The sequence below is a fragment of the Gadus morhua genome, chromosome 18 (assembly GCF_902167405.1).
Source record: "Gadus morhua chromosome 18, gadMor3.0, whole genome shotgun sequence".
NCBI lineage: Eukaryota > Metazoa > Chordata > Actinopteri > Gadiformes > Gadidae > Gadus > Gadus morhua.
Window position 1 is genome coordinate 2,053,078 of NC_044065.1, and position 16,423 is coordinate 2,069,500.

The 16,423-nt window shown below is 46.1% G+C and overlaps 1 protein-coding gene across 1 annotated transcript; it reads right to left on the minus strand.

Moving 5' to 3' along the window:
• Window positions 1–10,812: 10,812 nt before the first annotated feature.
• On the minus strand, window positions 10,813–16,368 carry rpp30 (ribonuclease P/MRP 30 subunit). Its single transcript, XM_030339301.1, has 12 exons — window positions 16,125–16,368; window positions 15,943–16,001; window positions 15,720–15,776; window positions 15,511–15,576; window positions 14,420–14,491; window positions 14,224–14,313; window positions 14,014–14,130; window positions 12,211–12,240; window positions 12,090–12,127; window positions 11,743–11,822; window positions 11,469–11,534; window positions 10,813–11,169 (listed from the first exon to the last, which is right to left on the minus strand). Exons 1-12 carry the CDS (start codon window positions 16,204–16,206, stop codon window positions 11,021–11,023), a joined length of 906 nt encoding a protein of 301 aa, XP_030195161.1. The 5' UTR covers window positions 16,207–16,368; the 3' UTR covers window positions 10,813–11,020.
• Between the last annotated feature and the right edge of the window lie 55 nt (window positions 16,369–16,423).

Below are 16,423 nucleotides of genomic sequence, written 5' to 3' on the forward strand. Positions count from 1 at the left end.
AGTATAATAGAAATTAATTCTAATTATCGTTATAGTTATCTGCCTGTTAGAGAGTGTATGCGTATAGTTATAGTATAATATTTAATAGTTATAATTAAGGTAATAGTTATCCGCCTGTTAAAGAGAGTGTGTTTGAGCATCCAAGATGGCCGAGTGGGGCTGACTGACAGACAGACAGCTGAACATGATGGATTACCTCTCCACCAATCACACGCTGGACTGCTCTAACGCCACCTCCAGGGTGTCTGTGTGTGTGTGCGTGTGTGTGTGGGTGTTTGTGCGTGTGTTTGTGTGCGTGTGTGTGTGTGGGTGTGTGTGTATTTGCGTGTGTGTGTGTGTGTGAGCTCTGGACTGTGAAAGCTCGATTAGTGGGAGGTGAGGGTTCAGATTGAGGTCAAAGGTTAAGGCTTATGATGTCACAAAAAGAGAACTCCCACCCAGAGCGCATAAAACACACACAACTACACACACACACACACACACACCTACACACACACACACACAACTACACACACACACTGTTACGACCCGGCTCGAGAGGAGTAACATATAGTCGACCAACAAGGATTATGTATAAGAAAACCGGGTTTATTGTCACTAAAGGTTACACAGACTGGTGAATGGGAACCGTGCTGCTGGCCCTGGCTAGAGAAGGAGCCAATAAAGCCTCCCAGGCTTTATAGGCAACAGCAGGTGCCAGGTAACGAAGCGGAGGAGGGGCTGAAGGAGGAGCTCCAGGAGCACTGCAAAACATGGAGCAGACCTGCACATAACACCCCCCCCTTAAAACGGTTGCTCTAGGCAACCGCCAAGTTACACAAACCAAATCAACAACAAAACAAATGGAAACCTATACCACCGATGCTTTTGACTCATGGCCTTGAAAGGGCATCAGCGAGCACATTGTCCCTTCCACGAATGTGCTTTATCTCCAGGTTGAAGCCCTGCAGGAACAAACTCCATCGCATCAGCCGGTGGTTGGAGTTCCTCATTCTGCTGAGGAACACAAGTGGGTTATGGTCCGTGTAGACCACCAGGACCTGACTGGAAGAGACATACACATCGAAGTGGTCCAGAGCAGAAATAAGGGCCAAGGCCTCTTTCTCGACCGTAGAATAATGCTTCTGATGAATGTCAAATTTTCTCGAAAAATAACAAACGGGATGTTCAACCCCTGATGAGTCGTCTTGAAGTAGGGCGGCACCTACCCCAGCATCACTAGCATCGACAGCCAGTTTAAATGGCTTGTTAAAGTCAGGGGCAGCCAGGACTGGGGCACTGACCAACAGGGCCTTCAGGTTCTCAAATGCCAACTGACACATCTCTGTCCAAACAAAGTGGACCTTTGGGCTAAGTAAGCTAGTCAAGGGGGCAGCCGCAGTAGCAAAATTCTTACAAAAACTTCGGTAGTAGCCTGCCATGCCAAGAAACCGTTTCAGCTCACCCCGAGAAGTAGGAACGCCGAAGCAGCAGATGGCCTCTACTTTAGCGCCGATAGGACAGACTACCCCCCGCCCAACAACCTTCCCTAGATACGCCACAGTGGCCTGACCAAACTCACACTTGGCAAGGTTCACCGTCAAATTGGCAGCAGCCAGCCTACCAAATACCTCCTCCACCTGAGCTATGTGCCGAGACCAGGTGGAGCTATAAATAACTATGTCGTCAAGGTATGCTTCACAACCTGCAACCCCTTTCAACACCAGGTTAACGAGACGCTGGAATGTGGCAGGTGCATTCCGCATTCCAAAAGCCATAACTCTATACTGACAAAAATCATCTGGAGTCACAAAGGCAGAGATTTCACGAGCCCTCTGAGTAAGAGGGACCTGCCAGTAGCCTTTCAGAAGGTCTAACCTAGTGACAAAAGCTGCAGACCCTACCCTGTCAATGCAATCATCTAGACGGGGAAGAGGATAGCAATCCGGCTTTGTGACAGAGTTTACCTTGCGAAGATCAGTACAAAACCGAGGTGTGCGATCTGACTTATCAACCAGCAAACACGGGGAGCTCCACAGGCTAGCACTAGGTTCTGCAATGCCATGCTGCAACATGTAATCCCCCTCTTTACTCATCAGCTGGCGTTTCTCAGGATTTACCCTATAAGGGTGTTGCCTAATAGGTGCAGCATCCCCGACATCAATGTCATGCTGGAGAACATTGGTACAAGTAGGCACATCAGAGAACAGGGCAGGATATTTACAAATAGCCTCAGTAACGTCGGATCGATGTGGTGAATCGAGATAAGACAGATGGACCTCCAAATTTGCGACAATTTCTGAGTTTGGGAGCCTAGCACAAGAGACCCCACGTTCAACAACACCATCAATGTCCTTTTCACCCACAGGAATCGAAGTGCTCAGCACAGCAGCTGTCTTCACCCCAGCAACTGCCTTCACCCCTGAGAGCCCAGCCTGGCTCCTCTCACAGTACTTTTTCAAAAGGTTAACATGACAGACGCGTTTTACGCTTTCGCTCTGGAGTCTTTATCAAGTAATCCAACTCACCCACCCGACGCTCAACCACATATCGACCATTAAATCGAGCCTGCAAAGCAGACCCCAGAATTGGCAGCAGCACCAACACCTTTTCGCCAGGGGAGAATGCTCGATGCTTTGCACTTCGGTCGTACCACCCCTTCATCCGTTCTTGGGCTTCCCCCCAAGTTCTGCCTCGCCAGCTCACACGCCTTGTTCAGTTTTGACCTAAAATGACAAACGAAGTCTAACAAATTTGTCGGGGGGGACTGGTTTGCCAACCATCTTTCTTTCAAAAGTTTCAAAGGGCCCCTCACAGTATGGCCGAACACCAGTTCGGCTGGACTAAAGCCAAGGGACTCTTGAGTGACCTCTCTAGCCGCAAAGAGGAGCAAAGGGGTTCCCTCATCCCAATCTCTCTCAAACTCCTTACAGTAGGCTCGTAGCATGGTCTTTAGGGTCTGATGAAACCGCTCAAGGGCTCCCTGACTCTCGGGATGATAAGCAGATGAAGTCTGGTGCTCGCTAGACAACTGCTGGAGAACCTGGGAGAACACACGGGACATAAAATTCGAACCCTGGTCGGACTGGATAATTCTTGGCAGGCCAAACACTGTGAAGAACTTGATGAGAGCCTTGGAAATGGCTGAAGCGGTGATTCTACGGAGAGGGATCGCTTCAGGAAACCGGGTAGCTGTACACATGATCGTCAATAGGTACTGGTTACCTGACTTGGTACGAGGAAGGGGACCAACACAATCAATCAGGATACGCTCAAAGGGCTCTCCTATGGCAGGGATAGGATGTAAAGGAGCTGGGGGAATCTTCTGGTTGGGCTTACCAATAACTTGGCACACATGACATGTTCTACAATGCTCAGCAACATCAGACTTCACACCAGGCCAAAAGAAATGTCTCATCACTCTGTCTAAAGTTTTCCTAATCCCCATATGACCGGCCAGGCAATGATCATGAGCCAACTGCAAGACATCCTGTCGATTGACACTCGGCACTACCTAACCTGAAACAGGCTACTCCAATCATCATGACAGGACAGTGTCGGAGAATTCCACTTCCTCATTAACACACCATTGTCCACAAAATAGCAACAAGACACAGCTGTCATCTCATCCTCAGGCACAACCTTGTCAAAAAGTGAAGATAAGGTTGAATCTCTCCCCTGCTCACACTTGAGCTCGTCACACGAGGGAAACACTTTGCCAAATCCCAACACGTCACCCTTCGCCAGAAATGTGTCAAACAGTGCGATATCAGAATCAGCTTCTTTGTCTGGCTTCTTCTTCGCTGACATGGCACGGGTAGTAACACAAACAGGGAATGCTTCTGGGAATCGCTTCTCAAGATCATCTGGGCGTTTCGACACAACAGGAAAGGGGACAACCTCAGGAGCCGCAAGCATCCTACCACCGGCTAGGTCATTTCCCAAGATGAAGGACACCCCTTTAATGGGAATGCTCGAACAAACCGCTACAGCTACTTCCCCAGAAACAAGTCCCGTTTCAAGGGTAAGGTTATGCATCGGCAGAGACAGATACCCCCCCCCCCAAACCCTTGGACGAGGACACTGGAACTTAGACTGCTCAGAAAACGGTAGGAGGCAGTGGCGTCTTTGCATTAGGGGCCAGTGGGGCACGGCCCCACCAGAGAACGCTGCCGTGCAGGGCACGATTATACTTTTTTTTTTTTTTCAAAAATGTCATTGAGCATAAGTTAATAATACATTAATTGTTAATAATTAATTACATGTCCGCAGTTTTAATTTGATGAACGCAATTGTTGTAGTGTAGTAGTTGTGTGTGAAATAGTTCGTTGCTCCGTCTCGTCATTTCCGCTCGGTGGGGCACAGCCGAGATGGCCCCGTCTGCTGCAGTGTAGAACACTGGTGCTGTTGCGCGAGCAAGCGCGTGCGCAGCGCCCGCTTCTGTTTCGGCGGTGGGGCCAGAAGTTTAGTGCCCCAAAGCTCTTCTCATTGGCTGATTTGTAGAAAGGGCGGGGTTTACGGCGGGAGCCGTTCAGATCTTGCTAGCTGGCTAACGTAGTTACTGCAGTTACTGTTACAGTAAATAACAACAAATGGACGTTTCATTCATTAAATGATGAATCGTGTTGAGTATCTGTCTCATGTGAGATTTAGCACTTGAACAGAAGTTGGAGATAAAACGTTTGGGACCACATCGCCCGACGGATTTAATCATTATTCAAGAGGGAAAGGACAAGAATAGATCGTTCAACCAGGAGTGGTTCAAGCGGAAAAAAATGCTTGTGTTTCACCTCAGCCACACAAAGGAGACCTGAGACAGCACTGTCCTTAAAGCACAGGTAATTACCATCTTAGCCCAAACTTACTTAAATTTTCACCCAGGATTATCCAGGTCTGAATAGGCAACCACTCTATCAGGCTAGATTCATTGTTAATTGTACAGTATGGTGGCCTGCAAACTTAATGCAACTTAAACCATACTTCTTCTTTTTTTGGTATATTGTGAGTGGTGGCTTTGTATATTGATGCTGTGTAAAGGGTGTGCGCCGTTCTGTTTTTATTGTTGCCACGTTGTTGTTTTCTTGAGTTTTGATATTGTGAGATCTTGAACGCTGCCATTTGGTGGTGCTATTGCTATAATAGCCTAATATATGTCGTCAGATTCGCGTTTGAGTGATGGCATTATTCAGCTGCAATTTTGGTCCCCTGTCACTTGCTACTGTTTTTTTTGTGATGGTAGTAATATGTGGTATTTCTGGATTGCGTTATAATATTTTCCTGCATGGGCCCCACCAGAGTTTCCAAACCAAAATCGCCACTGGTAGGAGGTCCTGGAGAATCAAGGACTGATAGCTGTGTTAATGAAGAAGTAGAAGAAGAGGAAGAAGATGCCGCGTCCATCGAAAACATCAAAGGCAGCCAAGCAGCGCTATGCTGAGAGACTGCTGAAAATGAAAGTTGCAGAGGTCGCGCTACCGACCGAATGTGAAGCTTTCGAGGAGGCCATGGCGGAGGATGAGGACTGAAAAGCTCCACTATCTCTCCAGATCTTAATCGGTTGCTTGGTTGAAGGATCAGTGACAAGGGAGACACAACCATCCATAAGGAAAGACGAAGAACCAGGCAGCTCACTCTTTTGAGCGGGTTGGTCCATGGTTTGGTCGACAGCCCAATTGCTCAGTTTTTAATAAGGCAACAGGCTTATAAGACTCTTGTTTTTTACTCAAGACAGGGCAATCAGCAATGAAGTGACCACTGTTCTTGCAATAAAAACAAGTCCTCTCCAACGGAGTACTTCTAACGAAAGCTGTAGAAACGGTAGGAGGAGGCTTTGAGCAGGTGGAGGAAGTGGTTGGAAACCGAGATCTGTTAAAACCAGTCCTTCCCCTTCGCTCACCCTGGTCGCTATCAAAGTTTACCTTGAGCGTCAACACAAACTTGTCTGCTAGAACAGCAGCCTCAACAAGAGTGGACACTTCTTGTTGATTGAGATAAGTACACACAGCAACAGGCAGACAATTTTTAAAGTCCTCCAGCAGAACTAATTGTCTAAGATCCTCCTTGGTTTCCGCCTTCTGTGACTTGCACCAAGAACTAAAACTGATCTCCTTTTCTCTTGCAAATTCAACATAAGTTTGTTCATCCAGCTTACTGAGGCCTCTAAAACGCTGGTGGTACGCCTCAGGAACGAGCTCATAAGTTCTTAGAATGGCGCCTTTAACTTTTTCATAGTCCTTGACATCCTCAATGTTTAAAGAAGCGTAAGCGTCTTGTGCTTTTCCCACCAGAACGCTTTGCAAAAGCGATGTCCAGGCATGTATTGGCCAGTCTGAAACAGTAGCCACTCGTTCAAAATGAGCGAAATACCGCTCAACATTTTTCTCAGCGAATGGAGGTACTAGTCTGATGTTTCTCGCTACGCTAAACTGAGCCGAGGCAGAACTGGATGAGCTCAAAGCAGCATGCTTAAATTCAAGCTCTTTCAAGAAACGCTCGTGCTCTAGGTGCATTTGCCTTTCCTTAAGGATACGCTCTTTTTCTTTATCCTCTAGTTCTAACTCTCGGAACGCCAACTCCTTCAACCTGAACTCCAGCACAGCATCTGACATTTGAGGAAGAAAAAGTTGATGCTGGTATGCTGGTAGAGCCGACGTCCTCAGGATGCCTCCTTCTGCTAGGCCTGCCTTAAGTGCTTCTCTTAAACTCTCTTTAAGACGTTTATCACCACTGGCAATCTCAATGTCATAATGACTGGCAAGACTAAGGAGCTGTTCTTTAGTGAGCTGATCAAGCAACTCCTCCGAGGGTGCACTAATAAAGTCATCTATAGCCGCCATACTAGACAACTTCAATAACCAAGCATATATAAACAAAGCACAGTGAGCAAGCCTCCGAGTGCAAATGATCAACTAAGCAAGCCCCCTGGTATCTGCCTAACTCTAAACTAACCCTAATGGTCTTCTGAGGCGTGCCGGGCTCGAGGCTTCTTTAAAACAAAGCTCAGTTAACCTCAGCCATGTGGCCAAGGCCCTGAAATGCTCGCCCCCACCGCACATAACACACACACACACACAACTATACACACACACACACACACACACACACACACACACACACACATACACACACACACACACACACACACACACACACACACACACACACACCATGGTTCTACATGGTAGAAAAAGGTCTCGGCTCCCAGTTGCCAGCTCAAAGTATAACCAGATGATGGTTGCACTAGTTCCCAGTGTATCAAAAAGTAGACTCTGGTTTTACTGGCCAGCTCCCAGTGTCCACTGGTAAAATACTGCGGTTCTAATGGGCAGCTCCGAGCTGAACCAGCAACAGACTGTGGTTGTACTGGGGCCGTTAGCTTGGTGTTAGCTTGGTGATAGCTGTAGCTCAATGTTAGCGTGGCGTTAGCTAGCTGCCGGCTCGGCGGAAACTTGGCGTAAGCTCACTAGAAGAGGATGAGGACTGAGTTGTGTTTTTGAGAGAGAGAGAGAGAGAGAGAGAGAGAGAGAGAGAGAGAGAGAGAGAGAGAGAGAGAGAGAGAGAGAGAGAGAGAGAGATGCAACAAACATCTTTAAATGAAGCATTAACAGAGGGACGGCCTGGGGGACTCCATGTTTTACGCTCGGAGAGATGCTACAAGAAGCTAACATGCAGCGCTAACGCTACAACATCCACCCGTCAGCTAGACCGCCCAGTGGGTGCTTTCAGAGGAAACCTTACTTTAAGGTCATGCATTCAGTTGGGTGGTTTGTTTTATTGAGAGGTTTAGAGCATTATTATAGAGCAACCGTAACCCCCTTTACGCTTACATGACTATTTATTAAAAGGACGTGAGAGTGAATTCAGCCGTCAATCCTGGCTTCAGTTAAACATCCGTCACTTGAGAGAATTTGTCAAAATGGCTACCTTGCATGGATTCTGCTGAATAGTATTTAGCGAGAGCATGCTCTTCGCCACAAACAGTATATATGTATAGCCCTTTCTGTTTTGGGAGCAATACACGATTCACTCAGTATGGCGTTTATGGACAAAGAAAACTTATCGCCGTAAGGCCAGAGGGCTACTACTATTGTTTATGTTTGTCGCAGGCGCGATCAAGCAATGCTCTTAGACAGAGTTGGCACAACAAAGACATTTTTACAAATGATATGGGAAACTGATGTTCAGGTAAAGCAGGGGGAGGCCTTATAGTGACTTAATCAGAGTGGGATTGTCCGTTAAGCTACAGGTAGAGGTAGAGAGCTCAAGGATGACCACAGGTACACTGGATGGATGATGGATTGATGGACGGCTGGAGGGAGGGATGTTGGATGGGGGATGGATAGGGAAATGTTGGATGCTGGATGATGGATTGATGGATGAGATTTAGGAGGTCAGGGGAGAAGGGGTGTGAGCCTTGGGGAGCTGAGTTCTTCTGAAACAGCGTTTGGCACTTTAGTGACCTTCACTCAACCCTCCCTTCCTCCTCCCTCCCTCCTTTACTCTCTCCTCCCTCTTCCCTCCGTCATTCTCCTCCTTCCCTCTCTCCCTCCTTCCCTCTCTCCCTCCTTCCCTCTCTCCCTCCTTCCTCCGTCAGTCTCCGCTCCCTCCCTCCCTCCCCCCTCCTCTCTTTCTTAGATCCTCCCTCTCTCCCTTCTTCACTCCCCCCCTCTCCTTCACTCCCCCCTCGCTCCTTCCCTCTCTCCCTCCTTCACTCTCCTCCCTCACTCACCCCTCCCTCCTTTCGTCACTCACTTCTTCCATCTTCACTACTTCCTCCCTCCTTCTTTAACTCCCTCTCCCTCCCTCCTCCACCCCCTCTCGTTCACTCCCCCCACCGTCCTTCACTCACTCCTCGTTCCTTCACTCCCCCCTTCCTAATTCACTCCCTCCTTCCCTCCCCCACCTTCTGTGTTTCCTTCGAGCTGCGGTGGTCAAATCGTTTTCCACTCGTTTACCAGCCTCTGGAGAACACAGAATGATTGACTCTTTCTGCTCGCTCTCCCTCCCTCCCTCCCTCCCTCCCTCCCTCCTTCCATCCATCTCTTTTTCCGTCTGATTCGGTCCTTTTTCCTTTTTGTCGTTCATGCTCTGTCCGTCTGTCTGTATCTCTCGTATAATGAGTATGGAGAGAGGTAAACAGAGAGAGGTAGAAAGAAAAGAGAAAGAGAGGCTGTGTGTGTGTGTGTGTGTGAGGTAAAGAGTGGTTGTGTGTGTCTGTGTGTGTGTGTGTCGGTGAAAGATAGCGAGAAAGAGAAGTAAACCTTTTACTTCAGCCTATTTTTAATCACCAAGCACTGCAGCAGTGAAGACTTCTCCTCCAGATTCTAAGGATTTAACTCCAACTCCACATTCATGAGGATAACTGCTTCCTGAATACTAAAACGTGTTTTGGTTTTATCCAGATGTACGTCTGGCTCTGCATTGTGTTTAATAATAACCAAACACTATAATAACTTCACTAATCTCAACCCAACACTTATCTACATAATAAGGTTTCTTCTCTTTGTCTCTGTCAGACAGAGCCCACCGCAGAGCTCCACCGCAGAGCAGAGCTCTATCAGAGAGCTCCACCGCAGAGCACAGCTCCATCATAGAGCTCCACCGCAGAGCTCCACCACAGAGCACAGCTCCATCATAGAGCTCCACCGCAGAGCTCCACCACAGAGCACAGCTCCATCATAGAGCTCCACTGCAGAGCACAGCTCCATCATAGAGCTCCACCACAGAGCACAGCTCCATCATAGAGCTCCACCGCAGAGCTCCACCACAGAGCACAGCTCCATCATAGAGCTCCACCACAGAGCACAGCTCCATCATAGAGCTCCACCACAGAGCACAGCTCTATCACAGAGCTCCACCGCAGAGCACAGCTCTATCAGAGAGCTCCACCGCAGAGCACAGCTCTATCAGAGAGCTCCACCGCAGAGCACAGCTCTATCATAGAGCTCCACTGCAGAGCACAGCTCTATCAGAGAGCTCCACCGCAGACCTCCACCGCAGAGCACAGCTCCATCATAGAGCTCCACCGCAGAGCACAGCTCTATCAGAGAGCTCCACCGCAGAGCACAGCTCTATCAGAGAGCTCCACCGCAGAGCACAGCTCTATCATAGAGCTCCACTGCAGAGCACAGCTCTATCAGAGAGCTCCACCGCAGACCTCCACCGCAGAGCACAGCTCCATCATAGAGCTCCACCGCAGAGCTCCACCACAGAGCAGTTCCACCGCAGAGCTCCACCACAGAGCACAGCTCCATCATAGAGCTCCACCGCAGAGCTCCACCACAGAGCACAGCTGAACTCCAGTCACTTCAAAACCCCAATCTCCCTGGAGGTCCATCGCATTAGGCACACAAAAACAAGGGGAAACACATTATTACTAACTGATTTAAACGTTCCGTGTTATAGTTAGGCGATCCAACAGAATTCCCAAGAGTCGGCTTAAAGGTAACATTTTGATCCAAATACATCCAGTTGAATAGAAACAAATCTGAATCTCAAAGTCTGATACAAGTAAAAATGCATCCAACCGTTAGAATAGTATACCCTAAATTGTTAGTGTAGTTTAGTAATTTTCAGAATCTAGAATTATTTAAGATTGTTCACCTCAATCTTAGTGAAAGTAGTTTCGGGTTAGTAATTTTACAGCTCCTTGACAGCCCAACAGTGACACGCTGTGGTCACCCGGGGTACTGCAATGATTCAGTGTAAAATTAAAATAAATTGGTACATCTTTTGCTTTACAGAAGGTAATACTTTTCAGTCCAGAGAGAGAGAGAGAGAGAGAGAATATATATAGCTGTAGTCCCTCTACCACATATAAACCAACAACTCAAAGTCAATAGAGTATTTATTTATTTATTACGTTTTAACAATGATGTCTTATTAAAGTCAAATTGACAGCTTGTCTCTCTCAGATTGAGCTGTCAGACAAAAGGTGAAAAAAGAAAAAAAAAAAAGCAGGGGATGAAACAAAAAAAAGTCTGATACGTTATCAAATTCGACAGCAAAACAAAATGGCTACCGATACGCACAGCAGTAGCGGTTAACTAGCAGAGGTTTTTTGTTTTTTCGCTGAAGGAGGCTCATCCGTTACCATGGAGACGGTATCTGTGTCGGTCTCTGCAGAGGTTTTTCGTTTTTTCGCTGAAGGAGGCTCATCCGTTACCATGGAGATTGTATCTGTGTCGGTCTCTGTAAAATAAAACAATACAAATAAGTTTGATCCTCAAGCAGAAAGTTAGACCAGAGTCCTACATCGACAAAGTTAGTCCAGAGTCCTACTGAGAGGTTAGACCAGAGTCCTACAGAAACAGAGTTAGACCAGAGTCCTATAGAAACAGAGTTAGACCAGAGCCCTATAGAAAAAGAGTTAGACCAGAGTCCTATAGAAACAGAGTTAGACCAGAGTCCTATAGAAACAGAGTTAGACCAGAGTCCTATAGAAACAGAGTTAGACCAGAGTCCTGCTAAAATAGATTTGGTTGGCCTACCTTTTGGTTCCGTGTCTTTAGGTGTTTTCACTGTGTAGATGATTCCAGAAGCCGTTTTCCTCGTTTCTGAAGACAGAAATATGGACAGACACAGTAAGATATACCCGATCACCAGATTAGGCTGAACTAACGTTGACATTCACATCAGATCAGTTGATCTTTGATCTGTAATCAATATTATGTCCGTCATGTCATCGTAGGTAGTAGTGATACTGGCTCTCGTAGTGTGATTCGCGGTAATGCCAGATGCAGTGGTGCAGTCACGGTACCGTACCTGCGTGCAGCAGAACCGAGCGACAGTTTGAGGACACCCCGTCCTTCGCCTCCGCCTCTGACATACCAAACAACTGAGCTCTGAACGCTCACGTTAAAGATGATATACTTAACATATCGATACTTTAGTTTAGTATGTTTGTTTATATGTGGACAGTCCCTTTTGATTAACTGTGCAGTAAAAGGAGCAGCTTCAGCCTATTTGGCTCATTTCCAGCTGTAGTCCCCTAAACACTTAAGATTATACATTTGATACATAGATACGTCTATACATCTGTAATATAACCATATCACCACTACAAAACAGGTGTTATATAAAGATAGACATGTGCAATGGATGAAGGATACAGGTTGGCAACATCATAAGGTCCTCTGAGCTCTAAAGCCTGTCACAACAAAATTAATAAAGGGGCTATTGAAAGAAATTTAGACAACATTTGAATCTTTAAGATGTTTTATTAAAACTAACCTTGTCCGTCCCGCTGGAGATGATGACATTCTGGGGGAAAAAGTATAACTTTATTAAACAACAGTGTTGGGCAAGTTACTTCAACAGCGTAATGCATTATTTATAATAATATAATAATAATTATTTGTAATTAGTTACATTACAGTATTACTGTCTTTGAATTGTAAGGCATTACACTACTTTCACCAAAATAACAGGAAATATGGATTTGGTGTTCTCAATAGATCTTGTGTTCAATGCAGCTCATTACACAGCAGGAGCTGATGGGGTTGGCATAATGACTGAGCTATAGGCTTAAGGCTAACAAATGTACGATATAATGGTCGCAGTTATGGCTCATGGTGCAATACATTTTATAATAGAAATACAGTATCTTTAGGTATTGAAATCGATAGAGATTAAAAAAAAAAAAAAGTCATGACAAGATACACAACCCTTCTTACATTTCTATCCCTTTATTTTCTTACATTCACAGAGAATTCATAGCATAATGAATGACATAGCTAGACCTACATAATGGCTATGGCCATAGCCATAGGTCGGTTCCCCCGTCAACCACTCAGCGCAGCTTAAACTTGGGCAGTGAGACGGAAGCCAGTAGCGCAGCTTTGGATTCAATGTAGTGTAACAGACTGTTCTGTGTTTAGTTTGGAAAATGAGGTGTGTCCCTCGTGAGTTGCCGTAGGGGGGAAGTCCGGGGAAGTGTAACGGCTGATGTGTTGTGCGGGTGTGTCTGAGATTGAAGTGAACCGGAGTTGGCTGCTGAACACACTATCTCGTCTCCGGTCCCGTTCATTGTTTTCTATAATACTACAGTATAGGCGAACCCAGAACGCTTGGCTACAGTAGCATACCCATCTCGCAAATGTAGAGTCCGACTCTGCTGTTGTCATCTGCTGTCATCTTCTTCTCTAGCAGTAAGACGAAGGAAACATTTGTGCGGGTTTTTTTCTCCTCTGCGAATCTCGCGGTGTTGGCGAATTTGTATAAAAACATACCAGTTGATTTCGGGTTAAAATGCATTGTAACGCGCGTTACTGGGATTTGTACCGAGTAAAATATGACCTCTTTTTTTTTTGTAATGCCTTACATTACCGCGTTACAGCAAAAAGTAATACATTACAGTAATCACATTACTTTTGTAACGCGTTACTCCCAACACTGTTAAACAATATATTCTTTACATTATTAAAACTGATATAAATAGGTAACATTCAAGAGCAATTATTTTAGTTTGGTTTGTTAGAAATGGCCAAGCCACCGGTCAGTTATTAGAGAGTGAGTGAGTGAGTGAGTGAGTGAGTGAGTGAGTGAGTGAGTGAGTGAGTTTTGGAGAATCCCTCTTGCCCAGGGGTCTCAAACTCGCGGCCCGGGTGCCAATTGAGGCCCGCGGGATGATATTTTGTGGCTCCCTACTTGACATCAAAGTTTAGTGTTAGTGCGGCCCTTGCGATGTTGTCAAACACACATTTTTGCTGAGTCGTTTGCCACGCTTTTTTTATCACTTGTGATAGGGTGACCAGATGTCCCGGATTTGCCGGGACAGTCCCAATTTTGAGTTGCGTGTCCTGAGTCCCGACAAAAGCCAAAGGACGCTAAAATGTCCCGGTTTCCACCAACCACTTTGAAATGTCCCCTGTTGTCAGCGATAACATAGCCAACGTCATCTAATGATAGCCCGATCTATATAGCTTTGATTGGGTCAGTTGTGCTCGATTCTTCTGTGGAATACTTGATGCGGCCCAGCCTGACCCAGACTCTACCTCCAGCGGCCCCCAGGTAAGTTGGGTGTGACCGACTGACCTTTCCGTTGTTGCGCTCCACCAGCGCCAGGCCGTTGGTGAGGGTGTAGCGCCTCATGGTGGAGTCTCTGATAGCCGCGGCGTAGCACACCTCAAACATCACCCCTCTCTCTCTGGCCTGCACACACACGGACACACACAATCATGTCTCCACAGGAGTCGTATGCCTGATGATTATGCTGGGCACTTGTGTATGGTGATGAAGACTCACCGCGTTGATGGGTGCCCTTTTGAAGAAGAAGGGAAGCCGCTCTGTTATAGTGATGCAGATGATGTCCACGTCAAACGTCATGCATGCCGCCTACACACACACACACACACACACACGAAGACACACACACAGTTGATACACATTTTACGTTTGAACATAAATGTGTTGTACGTGTGCGTGCGTGTTGCTGGCTTACATGGAAAAGTTTTTCTGTGGTTGGATGAACAGCCAGGATGTCGTAAGCTTTATACTCAGCTGCATTTGTTCGCTGAGGAGATCGGAGAACACACACCACAGATCACTTACTCCTCTAGAGCCATCCCCCTAGATCAGGGATGGGCAACTCTCATGACAAAGAGGGCCACAAGTGTAGGACACAAAGAGGGCCACAAGTGTGGGACACAAAGAGGGCCACAAGTGTGGGACACAAAGAGGGCCACAAGTGTAGGACACAAAGAGGGCCACAAGTGTAGGACACAAAGAGGGCCACAAGTGTAGGACACAAAGAGGGCCACAAGTGTGCAGTCATTTTTCACAAGACTGCACACTTCAACTAAACGTGAGCTGAGAGAAGCTACACAATTTCAAAATTTGGTAGATATGATTTACTGTATTCTGGTGTATTCTGGTGAATTTTGGGGATGGCCACTACCTAAAAAATCTTCCAGAATCCTAACCTATGTACGGTATTTTAATTAAACCAACATACATTCATTTCTTGCTTTCCACGCTCAAACAGCCAAATTAATGGTCAGTATTTATATCAGTGCAAAGGGCTCACATACATCATCATTCAATGATGTCCCAAAACTGAAAAACGTGGCCCAACATTAAGTGCAACAACTCAATGAACTCAAGCCCAACAAGCATGATATTGCAGTTGTAGTGGCAACTTAAGTGGATATCTTTAATGACGGATATCGTTCCTAAGCAAACTAGACACATGGGTTTGCCTTTGAATTCTATGAATTCTTTAAATCTTTCTTGACAGAGTTTTCTGTAACTCGAGAAATTATTTATTTTTTTAATTATGTGAGTTGCCCAGTTGCCCATCCCTGCCCTAGACCTAGATAAAGTCCATCTGGGTCAGATCCCCATGAAATTTAGATCACATCCCTCTGCATATAAATCCCTGTAGATCACTAGACCACATCCCTCTAGAACGCAACCTCTATCTCACCCATCTAGATCGCACCTCTCAAGATCACATCCTTTTACACCGGAGCCCTTTTAGTACACCCCTAGCAATTAATATTGTTCATATTAATAATGAGTAAATAAGCTTACATAGTGATTGGTGTCTGTTACCAAGATGGTCAGTCTGTTGAGAATTTTGATAGGCCGAGATCTCCCCTGAGAGAGAGAGAGAGAGCAAGCGAGAGAGAGAGAGAGAACATTTATTGTTATTTTCTTATTAATAGTCCTGTCAACAACCATCGTTCTTAGACATTCCTGCCTTACTAACGCAGTATTCTTACCAACCCTAACCCTCTTACCTGGACTATTGGAAGCTCGTCTACTAGTTGGTCAAGCGGCGTCGGTTTGGGTATCTCCTGGAAGTAAACAGTGTGTCGGGTCAGTGGATGGAGATGATCATGACGTTGGTGTTGATTATAGCAGGGTTGGTGTTGATGGTGGTGGCTATAGTGGTGCTGCAGGTGGCGTTCGTGGAGCTATGTTAGTGCTGGTCTGGTCATTGTTGGTGATGCTGAATCAAACCTGTTTGCCCTTGCTCTGCGCCTTATGCACATAGTTGATGGCGACTGTGGAGAAGCCAACTGACCCAAAGAAAGAAATACAATACAATTACCCAGTGATAAATATTCGTAGGGAGTTAAAGACGCTAAAAAATAAAGATCACAGGTTAAATTAAGTAACATCATTATTCTTAGAGTAGTTACGGTGGGCTGCTGTTTCCAGGAGGGTCTTGAGTCTCTTCTTGTCCGCAGTGAAGGGAAGGTTGAGGTCCATGAACAAAGACATGTTGGTTGAGGTCTAAGATGTAAGGTTTAACATTACCTACATGCAGAATAAATATGTTATGTTTGAGGTATTGGACGTCTGATAGGGAAGCTTTCTGTCAACATGTGGGGCTACTGGGGCCGAAACGTCTGACGGGAAATGTAGTTGTATCAAGAAGACGTATTTCCGTTTCCGTTTATAGTCGATATATATTCCTTGGTTTTGCCTTCCAGGAAAC

Bases quoted from the DNA above. Each gene is read 5' to 3' on its own strand.
- rpp30 (XM_030339301.1), bottom strand. From the start codon at position 16,206: ATGTCTTTGTTCATGGACCTCAACCTTCCCTTCACTGCGGACAAGAAG. The intron at 14,492-15,510 runs GTAAGCTTATTT...CGATCTCCTCAG, and splicing joins TAACAGACACCAATCACTAT to CGAACAAATGCAGCTGAGTA. The intron at 11,535-11,742 runs GTACGGTACCGT...TTCTGTCTTCAG, and splicing joins CTCGGTTCTGCTGCACGCAG to AAACGAGGAAAACGGCTTCT.